General features: G+C 44.3%; 1 protein-coding gene across 1 annotated transcript in view; it reads right to left on the bottom strand.

Moving 5' to 3' along the window:
* Positions 1-25,370, bottom strand: part of LOC108937003 (testis-expressed protein 264-like) — a 62,091-nt gene that overhangs the window by 30,898 nt on the left and 5,823 nt on the right. Inside the window, exon 2 of the mRNA XM_018756731.2 lies at positions 14,834-15,055. Coding sequence (XP_018612247.1) covers positions 14,834-15,055 — 222 coding nt within the window. The remainder of the gene's footprint in view (positions 1-14,833; positions 15,056-25,370) is intronic.

Below are 25,370 nucleotides of genomic sequence, written 5' to 3' on the forward strand. Positions count from 1 at the left end.
CAAAACTTGTTAAAATCAGTCAAAGTCTGTTTGCTTCAATAGTTTTTTTTTTTTTTTTTTTTAAACAATTTCTTAGTTTACCATTATTCCACTAACCTGTCCCAATGACAATTTAGATCACTTCTGCTGTCCAAACACACATTCTCGCTGTTGTTCAGCAGGCTTTCTGCTCTGCTATTTTTTTTTTTTTTAATGTCATAAAACCAGAAGAAAAAAACCTGGCTACAAGCAGAAGCATAATGAAGCTGTTCTGTTGATAAAGCCATTCTTGAATCAGGAACAGAAAAAAATGCCACAGCTACAGTCACATGATATTATACACTGGAGGGAAGAATATTATAAATAGACTGGTTTGCCTGATGTCACATTTCATCTTGTATGTGCAAAAAGCAATAAAACAGCTACCCATCTTCCTTTGTTCTTAATTTTAAATAAAATATTAAAGGTCCCTTTGGTGAATATGATTAAACTTTCTGCAAACACCTGTACACCGTAACATTTTCCCTCCCAGTTACGCATTTTTACTGTTTTAAGGGTGGGAGTTTGGAAGGAGACAGGTGATTGATGAGCTGCCCTACTTGTTTTCTCTACAGCTTTGCCAAAATGATGCTCTACTGAGCTAACAGGGGGTTCAAAGTAACGCTGCAGATGTGCAGCCGCTCTTTCGGTAGTGCTGCAAAACAGGGTGGATGTACTACTAGTCCACAGAACAGAAAATGCTGGAAGTAATTGACTAACGCTGCTTGAGCAGCTACATGTGATTCACTTACTGTAGTGCATCTGTGGTAACATACTGAAAATAAGAAGGCTTGGACCCTCTTCAAGACTGAACCAGTATCAATGAGGAAACGATGCAGTTCTCATTACTACACCACCTGCTGCCCTGCTACTTTTAGGACCTTGTTAGAGTACAACAGTAATGTTCCAGCCATGAAAACAAGCATTTCACACTTTGCCAATAGAAAATGGTGGGTCCCCTACTTCATTTTTAAATGAACTGTTACAAACGTTGAGAAGTATTTAGTATTGGTTTTGCGGGGACGGCTGGTAGCGTAGTGGTTAGAGCTGCCGCCTTTGGACCCAAAAGGTCACAGGTTTGATTCCCACCTCCGGGTATAGTACTCTTGAGCAAGGTTATTTACCCTGAATTGCTCCAGTAAAATTACCCAGCTGTATAAATGGGTAAATAATTGTAACCTTAACATTGTTAAGTCGCTTTGGAGAAAAGCATCAGATAAATGTAAAATTTTTCATAATTGAGCTAACATACAATTGCAGCTGCTGGACAAAGCTTCACCTGACTTTACCTAAGCACTGCCATGAGCCCGTCAACACCAGTGTGCTGTGGTCATAACGGGTCACAACAACTGCTCCCGGGGGACTCTGAATGCACAGTGAGTCTCCAGCTCTATTCCCATCCAAAACACATAAGCGTCATATTGCTGACATTTACATTTATTTATTTATCCAAAGCAACACCCAACTTGGAGAAAACAAAGGTGCATTTTCACCAGCAGACATTAATACAGACACATTTGGCAGAGTACAGTCAATTAGTCCAATAGCTTAGTTCCTGCTGGCGATCATTACGCATGTATCTGCATACAAAATCATAAAACTGACAATGAGCCCCTGGCCCACAGTGTGCGAGTAGTAGGATAGGGTCCCTACTATATTCCAAATATTTCAGTCCCCCTCAACTGTCCTAAACTCCATCACACGTGTGAGGCTGCACAACTGACAACCTGCGGTGAGACACTCCTGCTATGATCTGCTGCACAAAAAGTCGCTTTCTGAGAATGAAACTAATCTCTTGTACTGAAAGACACACACACACACACACACGTCCCCAGCCTGTTTGTGCCCCAGACTAATTCTCCTTGCGTTACACCCTGTGTGCTCTCCAAAAGCTACAGAGAACCTTTCCAAAGGTCTCCTTCATCCCATTAGGATCTGACAAATCATATTCAAATGTAACATTTACCCCTCATAAATACCCCACAATTCCCCTAAGCTTGGAGACAAAAGCCATATTTGAATACTTGACAGCAAGCTGTCAGAAAGGCATCTATTAGATGGGCACTGGTGGCCTTCAGTCACTGGAAGGGCTGGGATGCTGTGGATTTAGTCACCTTGACCTCCTGTTCAAGCCTCATGTGTTCACAACCACTTTCCTCACATAGCAAGATTCCTGTGAAGCAAAGCCAAGATAAAAATTTTCTTTAGGCTCTTTCCCATGAATTCTCTTGATCTTTATTTAAAAAAACCTTCAAATATGACCTGATGACTGAACAAGGTTGCAAAAGAAAATTGCATCATAAATTTTTGATTTCAACGAGAATTCAATCATTTTCAATAAATTATCTTCATAATAAGAAAAGACAAGTAAAATTCTGCTCTTGTGTTATGGTATTAACTCTCTAATCCTTTCAAAGCAACGCCAAGGTGATACGAGCTTTAGAGCCGAGTGTAAGCATGTCCTCTGCGTAGAAAAGCCGCCGAGAGCAGAGAGATGCATAAACTGCTACAAATAAACAGATCTTTTAAAAGTCTTAATACACTTTCTACTGGAATCAGACAACATGGAAACCATGAGCTCCAGCAACAAGACCCCCATTTCTCAACACAACGGGATTTCAGAGCCCGCAGTTATAACACCACAGTCAGTCCTGTGCAGGTTAGCATTCTTTGCAATCAAAAAACCCCACGTCTCATGTCCTTGTTGACATGGCGTCAAGAAAAAAAAATAAAGAATCGGATTAACAGCTTTAATATTTAGCTAATAAGGTCACAGCTAAATGCCTCCGACAGAACATCGCCAACTGTTCGTCCCTCGGCTCTTTGAGCACACAGGAGACGTTTTCGCCAAGTCTTGTACGTGCATGTAGATAAAGCTAGACTTCATCTACAAATAAGCATAATAAGAAATCTGTCTTTAAATCTGAATCAATGCAATGATAAGCAATTCACATACAGCAGTTATGGCAGGCAATGGGCTTCAAAGCACCAGAAAAGCCATCACACTATATTCACTCAAAGGCCTCGTGCACAGGACCACTTCATTTATAATGGGAGTAAACAGCGGATGAAACACTCTTCAAGCCACACTGTATGACAGCTCATTGTGCAGCACTGCTGATACTAGGCACGTTATTATTCTTCAGCAGAGCAGATAAACTTGTCTTCGTGCTTCTGCATTAATTAATACAAGAGGCCTGGATCCGACTTCATTGCAGACCGAGCAGAACGGGAGTATGGTGGATAATCAAGCCCCAAAGTGCCGCCACAGAAAACACCACTATGACGGGAGAAACGTACTGTCGGCCCATGTCCTGTGTAAGCAGGGACTTTTTTTGCCACATATTATTAGCATCTAATGCTAGACAAGGTATTTGCTTTCAGCTTTATTTACACTTACAGCTACCTAGAACTGTGGCTGCCTGGGCAGCAAATGTGTGTAAGAACACACTCATGGAGACACTGTGGTTAAAAAAAAAAAAAAAAAAGGGGGGGGTTAAAAAAATCCACTCTGACAAGCCCTGTTTAACACTAAACCAGTTTATCACAAACAAGAACGTGACTGTTGCTTCTTTAAACTAGCTCCTATTGGTTTATATAAAAATAGAAAAGTGCTCAACATTTCAGTAGACCATCCATTCAAGCAGTTTATTAGGGCTTTAAAAATTTCTGATGTTACATTCGCAGCAGTTGATGCAATTAATTTAAATTATGCATTGCTAGTTTTTTATCCGGCAGAATACAAGACAGCATTGCTGTGTCTGGGTGCACAAAGTAGCCTTTTGTCCTTGTAGTAAATTATTTGAAAGGAAAAATGTGTATACCAGAAGTCCTGATATATTTGAGGTTAAGATACAATGGAGATGCTGTACCCTTGTAAATTCCACTCTTCTACTACACCCACCGTGAACCACAAGTTCTCACCATTCTTATTCGTTGCTTACCTGCATTTTTTTTTTTTCTTCACAGTGACTTACAATTTTACCCACTTGTCTGCAAATAAGTGTGTGATTCCCCTGTCACGGGTGGGCGTCCTGTCCAGGGTGCACTCTGAATCAAGCCCCATGTTTCCAGGATAGGCTCCAGAACAGAAACCGTGCTACCCGGGGCCATACTTTATTGTCTGACTAACTTTTATGCAATCTTATTTTTAAAGTACATAAATGTGCACGAATGTGAAGTCTCACCGCCAAGCTCCCGCCAAACGATGCAGCACACTGTGAACAATGAATGAACAATCAGTGAGAAAATTACTCAAGTACTAGGTGTTTCCATAAAGCTACGTAAGTTTCACAACTATTCAAATCTAAACTTTTATGAAATAAAAAAAGAGCCCACTTAAAATTCCTCACCATCAGCGCTGTGCTGGACAACACTTTGCTAGGATGACTTTATCGCCAAGAGCAAACACATGTTCCCGAGTCCTGGCCTTGCCATCACTCAGATCTCTCCAAATGTCAACACTGTGACCTTCCCACCCCCGTCTCAAGACACCGGGGCATTTTGCAAGCCCCAAATCTCTGGACCCACAAGGCAAATACCAGGGCCTGTGGACAGCCAGACCGGCCAAATACCAGGCTGTGCTCAAGGGCAGCCACTCAAAGTGACAGTCAGATGGCACATGAGTGACAGGTGAGGAACACTAAACACTAATGAATTTCTATGAAAAGGTCTCACCAGTTGGGACACAGCGACCAGAGGACAAAGCGAGCGGTGTCGGCTGCGACCCCAGTGCTAAGGGGCACCTGTAAGGATATACTTCGAGTTTCCCCAGGTTAGGTGAATAAAAGAGTACACTAATTCTATTCAGACCATCAGTAAAGGTTCACTAAACAAGTGTTCAAATTGTTTTATTATGCAAGTCATAGCAGGTAGCCTAGAGGTCAAGGTTTCCAACCTTGAAAACAAAGGACCCAAGTTCAAATCCCAGCTCCCACTGTTGCACCACCGAGCAACATACATACTCTTTTACACTGTAAAACAAATGTTAGGTCATGGACAACTGGTAGCATAGTGCTTAGAGCTTCTGCCTTTGGATCCAAAGGTCGCAGGTTCGATCCCCACCTCCAGGTGTAGTACCTTTGAGGAAGGTACTTACCTTGAATTGCTCCAGTAAAATTACCCAGCTGTATAAATGGGTAAATAATTGTAACCTGAACATTGCAAGTCATTTTGGAGAAAAGCATCTGCTAAGTGAATACATGTAAGTGGGACTAAATGTTGGTGAGATCTACGTCACCCAAGAAATTGGCCATTTTCAAAAAAAAAAAAAAGTATTATACAAAAAAAAAATATTAGACAAATTTAAAATTTCATGATTCAAGAAAAGGTCACGTAAGGTATTTATCATGCAGGCAACGTTGTTATGTTTGTAGCTTAACCAGTAAGGCCTGGTCTAAAATATAAAGTATTTCAAATATTGCACTTAAACAAAGGAATACGCAAAGAAAAAATATGAATAATAAATAACACTGATATAATGGGTGGCTACATCCAAAACCACTAGTAGGAATGAATAAGTAGTTGCTCACAGAATATTTTTAGTATCAATTCAGCATGAAATTGTTAAAGAAATGCCACCAGAAAAAACCTCCACAGCTCCTTCGCATGATGCAGTGCAATATAGCAAACAGCCATGCCCATCCCAAAATGCAAGTCTCCTCCATCCTGTCACCGTGCCACGACTCCTCCAGATAACGTGGAGTGACAGCCCTGATCCAGACACGAACAGGCCCAGGGGTTTGCTCGTCCTCATTAGCGGGAGTGCCGCGATCACCATTTGCCACTCTGCCCTTGTCAAAGACAAGTTCTCTAAATGTTGCGTGCAAGATGATCTGGCTCCCCGAGCAATGGGTGCCTAAACCAAACCTGTCCGCCATGCAGCCAGCGCTTTCTCTTCCACATATGCATGAACAGATCCCTCAAACCAACCAGTGAAGTTAAACACTTGATTCAGATGGGCTAAAGACTAGAATAAACATTTCCTCTAGTTGTGCATGACAGCAAAACACACTTAACTTCTGTGCTCCGCATTGAGGATGAGCGGCTACTTCGGGGCCCTTCATCCGGTAATTCTTAAATATTCATCCTCTTGGGATTACAGTGCACTGTGAGTGCAACATGGCGGCGGGTGGCTGGGTCTTAAACAAGCCCCCCGAAGCAAGTCTGACTTGTTACACCACGCTACATTATTTATTCATTTCACAGAAGCCTGCTCTGCCCGTTGCCATACCGTACACAGTTTGCACCCTACACACAGGGAGGATTTACACTGAAGCTGTTTAGAAATCAGGTATGTGTCCTTTTGAAAGGTACCCCAGCAGGGACCCACCTCATACAAAAATGTAACGCGCAAAGCCGAGAGCAGAGGCAAAGCCAGAATGCACACCGCCACGCAACATACGGGAGAAATCAAAAGAAGGTTCCCTTAAACAAACAAGCTTGAACTGTTTCTGCTGTTACGGGAAATGCGCGAAACCCCCAGAGACCCTAAACACAGAGCCATCCACCCGCCAGTCAAGCCAGAAAGTGCGAGGAATCAACTCCCAGCTGTAATGGTTACAGCTATACCCTTTGGATTCAAAGGCTGCAGGTTTGAGTCCCACCACTAGAAGCAGTATCCTCGAGCAAGGTATTTACCGTAGTTTGCTTCAGGTAAAACTGCCCAGCTGCATAAATGGGTAAGTGAATAAGAATCTTAAAATTAAGTCACTTTGTAGAAAAGCACCAGATAAATAAATAAATGTAATGTAAATGTGTGTGTGTGTAATGTAAATGCATACGTTTCACCTGTTTTCTTTTTTTTAGCAATACCGAGAGACCCTATAATTTACAAGATTTGGGATTGATGTGGTCCGCTCCCAGGTACCCACATCTATTCATACAGCTGGAGCGTAAAGCTCACTGTACATGCTTTGCCATTTTTAGTAAGGAAATGGTTATAAAGGGAAATTAAATCATGCAACAATTCTATTGAAAGATGACTGAGAATGGGGGTTGTGAAAAATACTGCTAGAAACAGAGGCCCGCATATATTTTAAGCATACTGCACAGGCATATAAATATGTTAAATACACAAAAGGCTCATACATAAAAAAATGAGGAGCAATATAGTTCATCTGCTACAGGGGCCTTTAATGTTCACAATTTGAAGAGGCCATAAGCAGTGCGGTAATTGAGCCCCTGGGAGGAAGACCTTGTGTCAGGCAATAACATTGTAATGGAGGAAATAACGCTTCAGCACGACATCAATAATGGAGGAAAAATTTTACTTCACCAGGCACACTAGCAGACTGAACACACAGCGGCACCTGTGACCGTCTAGAAGCTGCCATTAGTTCTCGTGATGTCATCGGGGCTCCACGTCTCGGACGTCAAAATAAACAGCAGGAACATTTACAAAGAAGCATGCGCTCAGATGTCATCAATAATTAAGGAGGACCACTTCTCTAAGGGGACAGTCACAAGAGGACCAGGACAGGGTGGCACTCCATGGATAGTAAATTGGTCCAAGGCCCAAAGAAGGAAAGAAGTGTCATCTGTGAGGACAACTGTGCTCTTTGAGAGGTGTCTTTTGAAAGGGACAGGCTCGAAGGACTCGGAATTTCACTGGGATTGTTCCGCTGAAGAGTAACCGTCGTCCTTAAGATCTTCAAAGTATCAAGATCACAGGAAGTCCCACAATGCCATGGGAGAGAAAATCTCGTCAGCGCAGCAACCTTACTTTTTGAATATGACAAAAGAACAATGAACCTTCCCACGATATTTAATGTGCCTTCTTCCGATTTATTCCTTTCACCACACTCATGATTTGTACATAAGGCTATTTACGTTGTAATTTAAGCAATTATAAACAAGGGTTCAAATAAAAAACTCGGGGCTCATACAGACATACAAAATGGCTTCCAAAGTTCCCAAAAGATGAACTGTAGTGTTACCTACATCTAAATTTGATCTATAAAATTTATAGCAGATATCTAAATTTCTATGTAATCATAAATATGTCCATCTCTGTGGACAATGTACAACAATACCTAGCTGTCCCCCACCATTGGTGAAAACTATTGTGTACCACTGCAGTAGTATTGCATTTAGAGACAAAAAAGCTCTTTAGTGGGCCATAATTAACTAATGTGATCCAAGCTCACAAGCACCAAAATTTACCCAAGCTGTCCTTCTAAGATTACACCACATTGTAAGTTCCTGGCTATTTAACAGCTGGGTTTGCAGAGGCATATTTCCATGAGCAGTTACTATACACACACAGCAAAGAAACAAAATGTCATGACAATTTGATATGCTAATAGGGTGAAAATATCACACAGCATACTTCATTTTAATTACAGACTGTTCAAACACTTAAGGAAAGGGTCTGACTTTCCCAGTATTTGGCTTTCAAAGCAACAAACTAAGAACTGAGGCACTTAAGGACCCTACGCAAACCCTGACAAATGGACAAACATCATGGCATTTCATGCCAACCCTATTATGTAGATAGTGCTCACATCCTGATCTACAAAATCTGTCAGGGTCCCATATGTAATATACCAGTGAACACAGTTCCATACATAATGGATTAAAGTTATTAGCCCTCGTTTTGAAAAAAAAAATGAAACTGCATGAAAAATCGAGAAGTTCCAACAAACTCGAATGAGCACCAACTTCAAAACTCTATTCTACAGCAGTTTTGTGCAACTGGGACAGCTGGTAGCGTACTGGTTAGAGCTAGTGCCTTTGGACCCAAAAGTCACAGGTTTGATCCCTGTCTCCAGCTATAGTACCCTTGAGAAAGGTACTTACCCTAAATTGCTCCAGTAAAATTACCCAGCTGTATAAATGGGTAAATGATTGTAAGCATGTAATAATTGTGACCTTAACATTGTAAGTTGCTTTGGAGAAAAGCATCAGCTAAATGAATAAATGTAAAATCAACCAAAACATGAAGATTCTCTTAAATCATATCCTATTTAAAATGTAAAAAGCTCTTTCAAGGAATATGATCCAAAAGAAATAGGAAATTTATCCCAAAACCCAGATGTACACAACACCTAATTACGAACATTAAAAATTTAAGACTGACAAATAAGACTGGAAATCACAGCTTTCTAGGAGAGGGTGAGGTTGTTTACCAAAAAGCACATATCATCTGAAACATTTACAAAACTACATCGTAATTAACGGGATGTAACTCTACGCTAAGACACAAGTCCTCAACAACCCAAACTATGTGAAATAAGTCATATTGGCTGGGATTTAGCTGAATGGTTGGCTAATGTAAAGACAATGAAAGAAATAGCTTTTCTAGAGTATATGCTAGCACTTAAACATGAGCCTGACCATGTACGTGTTCATAACCAGTCAAACGTGTGCATACAATGCCACGATGTCAAAAGTGTGAGGGGTTGCTTAAACTGTTGTTTAAAATGAGGAATTCGGAAAAATAAAACAGAAGAGCAGCTGACATGTCTTCCCAGAGATGTAGGACATGTGTGGGTTGCTTCACTTTCACTCTTCTGTCCATTTTTTCCTATGAAAAAGTGTTGCCCAGCTTGGTCAGGTCTACTCACACTTTTAACTGAAACTGCATATCCAAAAGGAGGAGTTCTGAAACAAAGATGTAGGTCAGGTGAACAGCTCACCTCAAAGAACAAATTCCACTAAGGAAGGCACATGCGTGCACACACACAAACACACACCGCAGATGCTTGTTTCCATCATAGGAATAGGACACATTTTACTTCACGCTCCACTTTTCAACTCCACCTTCATAATTAACCATCACAGCAAGAAATACTTTTGAAGAGCGGGGCCATGGTGAGCTGGAGCCTTACCCGGCAACACCGGGCACAAGGCCGAAGAGGGAGGGGACACATCCTGAACGGAACCACTTCAAAGGGGACATATGTAATAAAGGAAGGTAAAAATGAGAATGGTTTGTTCCATCACAAAAAAAGCGGTCAAAAATTAATTTTTAAAAGTCTCCAAAGACCCTTTGTCATCAAATGATACATGGATTTTGAAATGCCTGAAAACTGCAGGCAAACAAACAGTGACCACGCAAGATAGTCAAACGCAGTTTCTGCCATTTCTGACATTTTAAAGATCCAGAAGTCAGAAAGAGCCCCAAAGAGCCTGAATTACTAACACCCTCCTCAGGTTCCAAACAGTTTCTCATTTCCAGGTAATGTACATAACTCTATCGCTTACATGTCCTTCGCCATACATACAAGTGTGTGAGGAAACGCAGCAAATCCTGAAGGTGTGTCTGCCAAGAACAAGTTCTGTAGTCTCAAGAGTCTGCTGCGTCCATGAAGCCCAATGGCATGGACCCAGATACACCACCAAGCTTCAACACCATACCTGAGACTTCAGTACTCTATATTTTCCTCTTACTGCCATAGTCACCAAAAGGTGGTAAAGTTCCATGTTTTTCATCGGGAGCTTATGATATAACAGGCTACACCTGCAGAGAAGACGGATGGCCACGCAACCCAATACAGGGAGTTTCAGTCCTCACAGGACACCTGAAAACCATTCAGCTCTACACTTCACTCCCTCATCACACAAACGCATTAAAAATGAATGTCTCGGACAACTAGAGTCAATTTTCTATGTTTAATTCAACAAATAATAACATCCCAGAAGATGGGGACAGGAGGCTTTGAATAATAGATGACAAAAACCAATGTTGGAGAATAATTCAGCAGGGTGGCGAAGGTACAAGTGAAAGATACATGTGAGTGACTAAGAGGGAGCTGAGGTACATGCTCTACCATATGCCCAGAATTAGTTAATGGCACTTAAGCTTCCATATTTTCCCGAACCAATCCAAACATCTACCAATAGCTACTTCTTTCTCAAAGACAGGTTCTTCCTCATTTTGTTCCGTCACCTCACCTTCTCGGAGCTGACAAACACAACTGAACTAATGCCCCAAGAAGTCATTTCAGAATCAGCCATGAAGAGGTGCGGAGGGGGAAAGACCCAACACGGAGAGAAGTCGACGCACAAGAAAGGAAGAGCATCGCTACACTTGCGTGCTCCAAGATAGCGGCTTGTAACTCGGTACGGCGCTGCCCTGGAGGAGAGCAGTACCAGTCATGGACATGCACGCCCTTTTCCAGCAAAGAGAAAAACAGTCAAGACTGCCCGCTGCGTGGCCACCTGCGTGCGCCGGCACAGATAATTAAACCTCATCAGCGGTGTGCCCGGCCCTCCTCGTTAGCTCGTTTCGCCGGCAGCACCGGAGCTCGGCCGAGAGAGCGCTCGCACCTGCTTCTGCCTCTCAGACGGCCCTGATTATTCCTTCTTCTCCCTGTCACTGTGTGCCACAAGCCTAGAAGCTTTTAATTACAGTCTTCGGGATCACACTGAGGGTCCCCGTTCAGTGTTCTTTGTTCAAATCATCACCCCTTCAAAGTCCTACCATTTATTTCAGAGGGTTTGAGCAGACATACAGGGCTGTGATCTTGCAAACAACACAAGTTGCATAGGAACAATGCATATCTGAAGACATGGGAAGCAGGTTCTGGACCTGCATCCAATATACCGCAGACTCAGATCCGACAGGGTGAATTGCTTATAAACCCTGAGAGGTTAAGTAATGTACTTAGAAGCAAACTGCTTCTGTAATTACGATGCAGTATAAATAACCAAAGTGTATATGGCAGTACAAGTCATGCTGGGATAAAGGCATTAGTTACACAACCAAATAACAGAAATAACCACATCCAAATGGAGCTGTTCCTTCTCCCTCAACTGCTTCATTGATTGCCCATCCATGTCATATTCCAGCATAAAGTTATGATGAGTTTAAATGGCTCGTGTTTTCCCCTTTTCCTCCTTTGTGTTGGAAGTGATGCGGACAATCCACCCTGAGACATCCGTCTGGGCCGGCGCAGCCAGCAGAATTTATGCCACTGCTTTTTACTGCAGACAAAACAGCTGGAGCTGTGGGGTGCCAGGAGGCCCCAGACCCTTCTGCCTACAAGCTGGGGAAGAGGTCTCTGAGGGCTAAATGCCCTTCTCCCGTTCGCCACTGTGCCACCAGACTCATTAATACTGAACTACACCGGGCGCCTGTGTAGAAAGGGAAACCGAGACCCACAGCTGGCCGTTGCGCCTGCCCAGTAACCAGGCAGTCATGTTTGTGGCGTTTCTTCAACGGATTCCACATCCCCAAGCAAATTCACGGCCTCCCTATGATGGACTACGTATTAAGAGAATAAACAGGTGAATGGCAAACATGATCACCTCTACACTCCCAGCCCTCACAAAACCCTTCCAACGATCTGCAGCCGGGACCAAACAAATGCTTTAAAAGCCTTTTCTTTTTATCTCTGGCAATTGCTATTTAGGAAGATTGTCGCAGCTGCCGTACCTTACATGTCCTCAAAGTCATCCGTCATTGGCGGTGACAAGCCAGCGAGGACCCAAACTCAGAGCCAATCATAGAGTCTCCCCCGAGCACGGCTCCAGCCACCGACTTTGTCAAACCTACACGCGCTTTGCCTCTGACAGATACTTGCTGTGTTTGAGCTCCTTTCACGAAAACAGGGGCTGACAAGGTTTTCTACGCAAGACGTAATTAGACAGTGTGGAAGAAGCGGATCCGCACTGCGTGGGCCGAAGAGGCGATAGAGGACCACTCGCGAGGGGAACTTCAAAGCGGAAGAAGCTCGTTAAACAGTAAGCCCTCTGTCCCCATCTCCATACACACACACACACACACACGCTGCATTCTGGTTTGGCCACTGTTCACTCCGACATGTGTCGGGGGGGGGTGTTGGAGGTGAATCGCACATTCCGTGAGAGGGGTGGGTGGGGTGGGGGTGTCTCTATCATCTATCTGCAGTCAGGGAACACGCTGGCTTCTCTTGACCCAGTTAACGCACACCTCGAGCTGCCTCCAGGAAACCCGAGGATCTCCCCCTTTGAAAGTGGAGCACAAGGGAAAGAGAAGCAGGTGAGCATCCACGGCCGTTCGCTCAATTTGCCACAGTGGCTCATGCCCTGCTTCGCTGGTGAGGTGTCGCCACCCTCGGGGTCTGCTCAGACGTCCTCCGTATGACGGGTGAGCAGTGCAGAAAATAACCGGTCTTCAATGGAGGGAACTGAGAAACTCGCTGGCAAAGAGAGGAGACCCTCACAGAGACAGTTCAAGCTTTCAAACAGGTCAGGATCAATGCAATGCGTCAGAACTGGTGAAGGCTCAACACACGCACAGGTCAAACGGGAACCTGAGGCTTCTGAAGGTCTCGAAGAACACGCTGGAATCTGAACCAACATATGCACCAGCCAGTATCAATGAATCTTTTCTGAATTAATCTGTCCAGATCTTTCCACACAGATGATACAGATTCAATTTATGGTAGCAGTTTTTGGCTCCCTGGTGGCAGTTCACCCAGAACTGTTTGCCGCCTTACCACTTTCCTGTGCATTAGACTTTCACTAATCTGCCGGAAAACTCAAAGTAAGGCACCGTCACAGTCGTGTCGCAGTCCTCAGCTGGACCAGGACAGCACCATATCTCAGTCACAGGGCCACACAGGAGATAACAGTACAGGCCAGTCCAAGCAGGCCCACTGGACCCAAACCTAACAGCAACTTGCAAAATTAAGCTACTTACACCGATTTACCCATTTACACAGCTGGGTAATTTTTAGTGGAGTAATGCAGGCTTAGTACTTTGTACTTTGAGATACAACAGCAGGAGCTGGAATTCAGACTTGGGTTCTTCAAGTGCAAGGTGGCACCTCTAACCACTACCATAATTCAAGCTTAAACTATAAAAAAAAAAAAAAAATGTTCTGTGGACCACAAAAGTGACATATAGTGATCTCTTGCTATAACAACCAATAATACAATCAATTCAGGGTAAGTACCTTAACCAAGGGTACTGGAACAGACGCTAGATGCAGTTTACCACAATAAGAGCAGAAAGGGTCACCCTAATGGGTGGGACAAAAATCTCCCATAGGCACTTAAGAAAACCTTGTGAGGTCAGGACCTTGCTGGTCAGGACAGCGGGACACAGGGGCGAAAAAGGCAACACTGCTATGTCAAAGATTAATAAGCAGCACCTACAACCACGACACCGAACAGGTAGAAACATGAGAGTATTAACACTCTTCCCATCATACAGCACCTGTGTTGACGTGGGCCATGTTTGTCGTGCTTTGTCAAGACCTCCTATCAATCTTTGACCCAAATAATACTTTTAACTAGGACATGAGGGTCCATGGTACAGTGTGAGCCGGTGGCTGGTGTGACTCACCTTGATGGACTGGTCTCCACTGCCCCCATGTTTGTGCCAATTCAGCATAGTGGCAGCAAGCTGTGTCCTATTAAAAGGACGGTCAAGCCAAGGATTTAAACCAGCTGGTCTGAAGACGAAGAGCTGGACAGAGCTGACATTGGAGAGACATTCCCTGCACTGGTCTGTCGTGTAGGGCTTTGGCTTGTGAACATTTTGGTTGTAGTTTGTTTTTTTTTTTTCCCCCCCCCTTTTGAGCTTATCTTTGTTCTGTTTTAAATGGTCCACTTTCTGAGTTTTTGATTATTTTGCTATCACAAAATCCTAATTTTATTTTTGCTGCTCTCTGGACACTCCCCATGGTGATGTGGATGTGGTGACCTTCATCCCAGAAACGGCGACACCACCCATACCCCGAATATGAATCAGGTTTTGTGGACTAAGCTCATGCGGCATTATCACAGATGTGCAGACTGTGCCACTTTAAGGTTGTACCGCAGCAGCAGATGTTCAGTTGCAGAAGAGCCACTGGGGAAGGAGGACAGGGGAACACTGCCTTACCTTGATATAAGCCCTAAGCTGGGGATACACTCTTTGAACCCCTACGATGATAGAGAGAGGGGTCCGATGAGGAAATGAGGCTGTGACGGCATGTGTGACCGCTGGGAAGGAAAAGATCTTGAAGCCAAACTTCTGGTAGAGCCGCAGCATCTCGTCACTGGGCTTGTCCTCACCCTCGCTCAGGATGCTGCCCACTGCATAGCGACACTTCTCCTTCGCCACCTGGTGCACAGACAGACAGAGACAGAGATACACTGTGACCCCACACTCAAATCACACTCATGTAGCCATAGAGGTGTGCTGGCACTGACACCACCAACTGCATTTGGCATCTGAACTGCATTGGAGAAACCAGTGGAATCATATAGCGGACAAAACAATACATTGCTTCCTCAACTTATGAACACAATGGGGACCGTTCATAAATCCAGTCACTTTTACCATTCAGTCACAATGAATAAAAGCTTAATAATACAAACATCTCTAGATTTATTTACAAGTTGGGTTCTGTTAAAATAAAGATATGTGAAAAAATGCAATTAAGAATAAATGGAGAAATGTTCATATTTTAAATATTTGTAACTCAAGGAACCACTGCGCTTTGAGGTGATATTAGGAAACTGACAACTATTGGATGGGGGGGGGTACTAAATACGAGGACACTAATTCAGACTATCGTGTGACTTCCACACTGAGGGAATGATATAGGGACATTCTTGCAAACTGGACACCGCCGTCCCCATGGAGCTAGAAAGGTCGACTCCTGCCTGCACCTTTTAGCTGAAGCTGTCTGACAAACAACACCAGATGGAGCACAGCATCTTGCACAGTGTCCCGCACCCCCCATCCAGACATCCCCGCTTAAGTGCTGCACGCAAGACTCCTGCTGCCTCTTCACACCTATCACTATGACCTTCAGTCGCCTTTCACCCACAGATCCACTTGCGGGAGCCTTGACAGGCCTCACACTGCAAACACTGCACTGCTCCACCTCTCGGGCACAACCTTAACCTCATCCCTGCCCTCCTCACGGCACCCCAACTCAAATGCGGCTGCACTCAGAAGCCATTCTCTTCTGGTGCCATGTTCATGACAACTACTTCGTGCCATTGCAAAAATGAGCAGACGAAGCAGCGTTACAGGCCGTACGTGGACTCAAAGAGGCGGCTCCCATTCCAATCAAGCACATCACGGCGCTTTTCAAAGCCTGAGAAACCATAAGACAGACAGACCCGTCTGGTCATTCATTTTCCACAAGAAAACAAGGCAAAAGTCACCGAATAGTGTATGATAAGGTCCTCGATCCATTAAAATTTCTCCTCTCCTAACACACCGCACCACCTTTTCTTTCTACGTCACCGGGCATTTTCCGAATCCACTTTGGTGCAGAGCGCAGCTGGCGTCTCTCCCGCAGCTCCACGCCGCTCTCGAAGCTCATCCATTTCGTTCCCCCTCAAGCTCCCCGAGCGGCGCTCATTACGGGGCTCCCAGGCTGCCATGTAGACCGTGGGGTTCAGAATCTGGTGATCAGGTGATGAGTGTTTTTGTGCCCTTCAGAAAACAAATCCTAGAGGCTACTTTGCCAATTAGGAGGGAGAAACAAATCCTCCGTGCATCGGTTATTTATTTATTTCCTTACATCAGAAGCTCTACTGCACACAAAGCAGCCATACGAAACAATGGACAAGTGGGGTTTGCATGCAGGAAGCTTCGCTCTGAAACCGACCAGCAAAACCGATGAGGCACAACGAAGGAATGGGGGGGGGGGACGGGACACTATCTGAAGCCAGTGTGTGCCACTACAATGGAAACGAAATGAATAAATAGACAAACTGCGGAGACAGTGCCATGGAAAGAAGTCTTTGATTCGCCTGGGCGATAATTGGCGCGTTGGGTGCCGGGACGTTTCCGAGGCTTTTCTCGCTAATTAGACACACGGTCCTTTGGAGGTAGGGAGAGGAAGAAACCGCCTCACACTCTGGATCTCAAAAATGGTTCCCACTCATTGCTATTCCTCTTTTCCCCCACATTTCTGTGCATTTGTTCCCGAGGGTCTCTTGAAACAGATCTCATTTCCAAAAGCAATTTTGGTGATAGAACGGTATGGGTTTATTTCATGAAGCCGGGCAATTTTGTGTCGCTTCCTCTCAGTTAGGACAAGGGTACCTGGGAGGTACGCGCCTCATCTCATGCTTTCCGCCCTGTCGTTGCCCCGAGCGATAGCCTTTGAGGATATCAGCCTCGAACCTCATCGCTCACAGCTCATGGCTACTGCTCAGAAGTTTGGCTCACGGCAGACACTGTGAACAGTGCTTCTCTTTGGCAGTTAACAAAAATAAAATGCTTGGGTCCAAAATAATACCTTACCATTATTAAGCTCAAGAGACAACTCAGAAGGAACCAGTGCCTGGCATCAAGTGAGGAAAAAAAAAAAAAGACTTTCAAGAGAAAACAAAAACAAACTTTTTCACCAGGATGCGACAAAAAAAGCTCTTTGGAAGGATGAAGAAATCTGCGGTTTCTCTTTCGCTGCCCATGTAGGGTGACTCAAGACAGGAAAACAGTGAAAATTACATATCCCATGCGCATGGCATTTCGCCCTCCCCCTGCCCGCTTGTTCCTGTGGGGGTGAATGCAAATGATCAGTGCTTGCAGAAACAGCCCTTTGCTAACCAGAGGGGTTAGATGACATCCTGGGCGAAAGTACACTTTAGCATTACAGTGAACAAAAAAGTGAAACGAGGCATTGTAACCATCCGTTCTAAGCTGGACAGTTATCATCCAAGCCTTTTTGGACCTCAGGGAAAGAAAGTGAGAAAATGCAGCTGACGTTAAAGTTGCGTGAAAGGTGGGGACCCGAGTGAACAAGGGATAATGAAAAAACATGTTTAACTGATGACTCTCTGACAGGTTAAATCACTTTCCATCTCTCGTGGGAACCACAGAAACGTCCCCTGAAAGCCCAGCGACCCGAGGCTGACGTGGCTATAAACAGAACAAGCAGCGGGTCAGCTGGGTCAGGTCAGAAGCAAACCACCCCCTGCCATCAGAAACGCAGTCTTCCTGCTCCTTACGGCATTGATAGCATCGGGGTTGATACAAGGTTCAGAGCACTCTGTCACAAAGTCATCATCAGAAAAAGTATATACTTCCACATCATTAGGCATCTGGTTCAGCGCTGCCCTTCATTCATGAAAGAAGAGTACAGATATGAAACACTAATCACCCGTGGAAGTAGACGTGCTGTGATCCAGAGTCAGAGTGCTTGTTAGCAAAAGTGTGGTTGACGCCTTTTTTCACAACAATGCGCAAAACCACCTGATGTAGCTGAAATACACAGCTCACCTGACAGTTCCAGGTCTCACGCACTCCATTATAGGTTTCGAAACACCGCAATCCAGCTTTGGAGAAGTGGTTATTGATAACGGATGGATGGAGGAAAAACTCACCCAGTATTGACTCCAACAGGAGGCTGATTAGTTAACTCAGGTGATGTTGTGTACGGCTGGAGCAAAAACCTTCAGGACGCCTGCCTTCAACAAACGTGATTGATGACCACTGGCATTAAAGTGATCACTTCCTCATAGGGGCAGCAGGTGGCGTAAAGGTTACAACCATCACCTTGCAATCAAAGGACCGGGATTCAAATCCCTGCTCCTTTTGTAGTACATTAAATCAACCTACTTACCCTAATTTATACACTAAAAATTACCCAGCTGTATAATGAGCTGAAATACTATTGTATATTGAGCTACTCAGAAACACTCTACATCACTTTGAACAAAGGTGTCAGCTAAAAAATGGTAAATAAATATGTTTAGGGTAGCAATATGGCAGCCATTCCTACCAAAAAACAACAGACATGAACTCCGGTGGGGGGGGGGGGGGCAACCACACATGAATGATCATTCATTAAAAATCCATCTGATGAATGATTATGTAAGGAACGAAATGATAAGGTTCCACATTAATGACAGCCTGAGGTGAATTTATATTGCAACTTTGGATCGAGGTAGAGACAGTTCCCCAGGGAGCCCCCTCCCCAACACTTAGCAAACACAACAACAACGGGAAACCTTAAGAGGTCTTCTGCCACCATCCTTACAGCGTCTGGGATGCGGAAACCTAATTAGACCGGTATTTAAGCAGTAATGCAGCCATGAAATTTCCTGTTCACGGTGAACTGAAACCACATCACGAGACAATTGATCTTGTTTACATTTACATTTTTTCGTCTAGCACATGCTTTTCTCCAACTCGGGGTAAACAAAAGTGAATTCAACAACAGATGAAGAGCTTTAGATACAGACACGTGGTTATTATTTATATTTTCCCTTCTGACAAGCAGTTCATTTTGCAAAATAAAAGACATGCATGATTTAGCCGGAGCATTTTACTCACATGACTCAAGATTCATTCCACAACGGTTCCCACAAAGTGGAAACTTCCGGTAGTTTTCAAAGAGGACTCAGAGTTCAACAGCAGGGCAACACCTAAAGCGCAAAACGTGGTTCATACGGACACTGAACCGCATGACTCCATTACTGGTAGGGTTTTAGTCAGACAGGGTATGGCAGCTGATCTCCTGCACACTGTCAGCTGTCAACACAGCGAGATGCAGCACTCCATGCAATTTTTATCTCAAACCAACACCAGTGATGGGAACCGCCCACCATTCATTGCACTTGGAATGAGCTCAGTGGTGCACATGTGGAAGCGGGCTGTCCATCTTCCTGCACTTCCTGGGAACGTGCAAAAACTGGTAAAGTTATGCGGTTACGAATAGTACGAAATATTCGCCGTTAGTTCTCGGCGTTCAATAAATCACCCGTTCAGCCAGTTCTGATGCACAGTACTGGACCCGATCACATGGTGGACATGGGTTTAGTGCTGAGCTGTACCCATCTACCTTAAGAACTATGAGATGTTAAGGACTTAACTGTAATTAAGCCATTAGTAAAGAAATTTGGAAATAAAAATACTTTAAACTTATTTCTCAGCCAGACAAAGACTGCCCCCAAGAAGACTGAATTAAGATATTTGCGCTTGGGAATATTTTAAAGAAAACATATGGTAACTGTATTTATTATTTTTCAGTATAAATGACCGTAACCATTTTTTGTGCTTATTTCGATTAAAACTGGCCAAACTGTGTGCTACGCAGCACAGAGAAACCCATCGGGTAAGGACCACAGTCATCTTGGTAGAGTGTATCGCAAAGATACACACCTTACCTTTGTGACGACCAGGTAACAGCCCTGCAGTATTAAAACCATACACAGAACTGAATGCTAGTAAACCAGGAATCAACAAGACATTACATTTAAATACACAGCAGACGCTTTTCTCCAAAGCAACGTCCAATGAACTCTATGTAGTATTATGAGCCCACACACCTTATTCACCAAGGTGACTTACACTGCTAGATACACTACTTACACTGGGTCACTCATCCATACATCAGTAGAACGCTCTCTCTGTCACTCACACGCTATGGGGGAACCTGATCAGCATGTCTTTGGACTGTGGGAGGAAACCGGAGCACCCGGAGGAAACCCACACAAACATGGGGAGAACATGGAAACTCCACACAGACTGAGTGGGGATCGAACCCACATCCTCTCACACCCCCGCTACTCACTGTGCCACCGTGCTGCCCATTAAAATAACATTAAAATAGTAATTGGAAATCACTCTTCTAAATTTGGGAAATACCTACTTCTGCAGACATACCAATGTCACAATTTTAAGCCTCTAAATTCCACCTTCTGCTTTTCATTACTCCTTGGTAACGCTTCCCAAAACAGGACAGAAGTAAAAGCCACATCACTGTCAAAGCTTTGCGGAATGGTCAAGCTGCGGTCAAGCAGCTGTCACAGCAACCAGCCGAGCAGATGAACACGCCAATCTTCCGGTCCTTTGGAGCAAAAGTTCACTTTTATCCTCACCTGCACTGCGTCGCAGCCTGACTGCCGAAAAGGTCCCGAGGATCTCAGTGACGCGCTGGAGGGCCGCCTAGCCTGCGGCCAAGGGAACACTACACAAGATCCGGTATCCTGCGAGTAAAGGCCATGTCTCAGCAGCAGAGGGGACGAGCTTCTGCAGATTTCTCCAAGTCCTATTAGTCGCAGCACTTATCTGTTGACCCAGAAAGGGACAGGACGGACAGTCCTGGGCTGCAAACAAAATCTCAGAACTATGGTAAACCTGACAGCGTGACGGCTTTTCCCATCACGCTTTTCTTTGCATGGTGACTCGGAAAACCTTTCACAACCTTTGTTGTTGGAAGGGCTGCACGGAGGAAACTGGAAACTGTTTATGGTATGGACTGGGCTGGTGTTGACTGAGCGGCGAGTTGCCACTATACAGTGGAAGTTAAGGGAAAGAATGCCCGAGGTGTCGGACTGTGGTTCGACAGTTAATTTCCACACCTACTGAAAATCAGATACAAATGATTAAATGATGCCTGCTCACCTACTGAAAGAGGAGCTACCAGGATCCAGGAGACTAGTGCAAAGAGCCGTGCTGCCCGTGCTCCACACACTCCTGACATCTGGGTTTCCTATCTCCTGCTGGCAACAGCGATGGCAATGATGCAAGCCAGGTGACACCGTGCCACAGAAGCTCAACCCCCATACCAGGCCCACTTTGCCCACTTCTTCAGCAGAGGAGTTCTGTCTGGTCACCTAATAGAATCAATTACGTTCAGGTCACTTCCCAGGTTTACCATGTGTGTCACTCCCACTTTATTTCTCGGCTCCAGCAAAAGGTGGCTCCTAATCAAGTGACAGCATGAGAGGACGTCCCAGGTGTTTCTGCAATCACAGGCCACACAACATGAACATGGCCCGAAAAGCATAAGGTAGGTACCAAATGCACAGAGGTGCCATCAGTGGCCCCATTTCAGCAGAGGAGGAGGAGGAGGAGGAGCTCAAAGTCAAGCTCAGAACTCCAGCCCATAATTTTCAAAGTTTTTCTTATAAAAGAGAAATCAGAGTAACTAAGAAGCAGAAAAATCAGTAGAAAGGAGTATCTACTGGGTGGGGTCACCTCAGACAGTGGGAGCATTCTTGAGGTATCTTACACTCAAACCTCCACGCTGCTCAGAGTAAATGTTACGAACGGAAGCAGAAGAGACAAGGTGATTTGCAGGCCATCTGGCAAATGAGTTCGAAACATCTTTCGATGGGTGCTTGCTTACTCATTTCACGTCCATTTTAAAAGCCACCTGTGCCCTTCCGCTTGTCACGGCAAGCTGATTTTCAAAGGCCAGTCATCAGCAGACAGCTGGCTGCTGAAATGCTGATAAATCGGTGGCTTGGAGTCACTTGGAAGTCTGCTCTGCGATTTGTGTTGATGGATGGCAGGATCGAGTCTGCTGTCACTTGAAGGAGATCTTCTCAGCAACAAACATCTCACGTGGGTCATATTTTACTCGTTTTCTCTAAATCCCTCTGTTTTTTCTGCTTCCTCCTCCAGAGACCATGAATAAAACAAGTTGCAAGTGTGGCAAATGCAACACTAGGAAAGTTGTCGTGACAACGAGGGATCACATGGCGGCTCGTGGCATCTACTTCGCCACTCCAGTTCTAGGTGTCCATAAGGGCCCGGCATGTATTCAGGGTCAACACAGTCACCTCTGCAAAAACACTCACCAGAAGTATTTTAGGCCAATCAGAAGAAGCGAACAGCAGCAACTCGGACTGGGGGTCCCACACCTCCCTTTTCATTCCACGCGGTTAATCAATTTCGAGAACGAGGAATCGCTGTGACCCAGTAACTACGGTTACCGCTATTAAACCCAAGCCTCTCGTTTTAGGCTGGTCGACAAAACAAACGCGTGTGAAGAGACAGGATGGCCGTATGACATCACACAGGGTGCCCTTGTCTTCTGGAAGTTTTTTCCACCCTCCTCAATTGCGCAGAAACCAAATGAAGGCTCATTCACTGTTGTGGGAGTGTTTCTCCTGGCAAAAACCAAATAACACTCTGCTGGGGCCTTTGACCTTGGAAGTGACCTCAGATGCTGCAGAACCAAAGGGGAACAAGCTGCCTGTTCAACATCATGCCAGCCGGGCGGAATCAATGGGGCCTTGGCCACCCATGTGTGCAAGAACACGAGTCCTGCCACTAATTGGAGGTTTGGGAAAGAAGAACTCGGGCTCAAAGGGCTTTGTTGCCAATCGAGTGGGCTAATCCACGCTGATGGCGCTCGGTCACACCACAATGGACCTGAGCCTGGATTATCACCATGACTGCCGATAATAAAACCTCCGCTGATGACAGGAGCGGTGTCTAGATAACAAACAATTAAGGGGAAACAGTGAAGAGTGAATGATGGATATCACTGGATTAGACGAACTCTGATGATGATGATAAACAGTTGCACGAGCAGCAACCATGATACGCCATCCATCGACACGTTTTAATACAGATACTCCATGCCACCTTTCACACACCACTTCAACATCGATGCGCTGTTCAAGGGTCAATTCCGAAATGCAAAACGCTCAAAACAGGGAACACCTGAGACGGGACACCGGTGTGTCCCAGAGGATTCACTCACACACATTCACACACACACACACACACACACACACACACACACACTCACTCACACACACACACACACACAGAGCAATTTAGGGCCACCAGTTCAACTAAACTGTGAATTAATCTCTATCTGTTTTTAGAAATGTAGAGGAAGCCACACTGACAATCCAAGTGAACCCAGAGTACGATTCAAATTCCAACATACAAAAAGACTCTTTTTCCCCCAAAAAATAACAGTATAAAATATTCATACAATGTCATTTTTAATCATGGATCGGGTTAGTTTTACTTCAGTCTGATACTTGGCCTTATATTTATGTTACAGCAGTTGCCAGAATTTCATGGCTCTGTTGGCGTAAGTTGATTAAAAGACCCGAAATTAATTGTCTGAATGAGGCTTCTTTCTGCCAAGCCCGTAGTATTTGCTGTTTATGACGCTGCTTTACGTCTAATAACTTGTTGGTTTTCTCCGAGTTCTGCCTCTGGAACGACCGAGAAGCAACCGAGACAATGTGGAAGATCGCATGACAGATGCGGACGGTGACTTGCCAGCGAGCAGAGCACTGTGCATCTGGCTCTACAACCTCCTCATGAAGGACAACTCCCGGGTTTGAATCCAAGGGCTTGCTGTTGTCCTGCACACCTTCCTTCCCTGTTGAAGCTCTTCATGTTGAATGCAGCTGGATTTAGTGGCAAACCAGTACATGCTGAGTACTTGAACCAAACACAGAACAAGGTTTATCTTCTGTTTTTGACAACAGGCAGAAAACGAGCCTGGATACATAAACTTTCAGAGAACCACTAACAGGGTGGGGAGACAAAACGCTGTTCACCCTCAGAGGGCGGTGGAAGGAAGACGAGCTGCAAAAAACACCTTCCACTCACATGACACAAAAGGACTCCTCGTAAGATCGGAATTCACGAAAAAAGAAAAACGGCTGTATCAGCGTGAACTCTAAGCTGTACTAATATTTAAAGACGGTGTTATGAAGAACGACCCAGAGTTTTCCAATATGATTCACACCACTGCCAGATGTCTGCTGTTACCGAAGGACAAACACTCGGATATTTTAGATGTTCTCATCCATAACCGCTTCATGACACTCCTGTCTAAACAAAACACAACAGGCAAAGCGCAAACCCTCAACAAATGTGGAACAGTGAAAACACCGTTATCTAATAAATTCAGCTATAAAACCCAAGACGTGCAACATATTAGCGAAAACATCAAATGAGTGTAACTACATTACAGGAAGAACAACAATTACGAGAACAAAGTGAATGCAAATTACACTGTGATACACGGAAGTAAAAAAATATATCTCCAAAGCATAAAAATCCTTGACATATTTTTCCTTCATGAAGTTTAAGTTCCATATTCACCTCAAAAAGGAGAACATACTGAACTTATGTATAGAGTGCCATCTTGTGGTAAATAAAATCTACCATCTCACTGAATTAAGAAATCAGCCACACAATTTTCATACCATATTTAAAACAGAGCATCTAGGTCAGGATATGCAACAGTTATGACAAAATTTAATTTTATTGTAATTGGAAATTTCAAGAGATTTCTTTTCTTTAAAAAGCCCTTTAACCACTAGATGGACCTATTGGCAAGGAAAAAATGCAATTACAGGTTCCTTAATTCAAAATGAATACAAAGAAAGCAGAACATTTTTTAGCTATATAAATAACTTTTCCACATTATACATCTAATTTAGCTCAGAAAAATTCCATATGGGAGCAAGCAAAAGAAATGTCCCTATACACATTTGTGAATATTACAAATAAATGGGGTACCTTTGCGTTGCAGGATGGGATTGTTCTCAATCTACCTGAGTAATTGAGCACTAGATTGAAAAAATTACTTCCTTAACAAGCCAAACATGGCCATCTCTCTCAAGACTGAAGCTGAAACTTTAAAAGGCAAGACGAAGACCTAAGTGTATTTTTTCGTTCCCTCTACATAAGGTATGAAGGT

The sequence above is a fragment of the Scleropages formosus genome, chromosome 2 (assembly GCF_900964775.1).
Source record: "Scleropages formosus chromosome 2, fSclFor1.1, whole genome shotgun sequence".
Taxonomy (NCBI): domain Eukaryota; kingdom Metazoa; phylum Chordata; class Actinopteri; order Osteoglossiformes; family Osteoglossidae; genus Scleropages; species Scleropages formosus.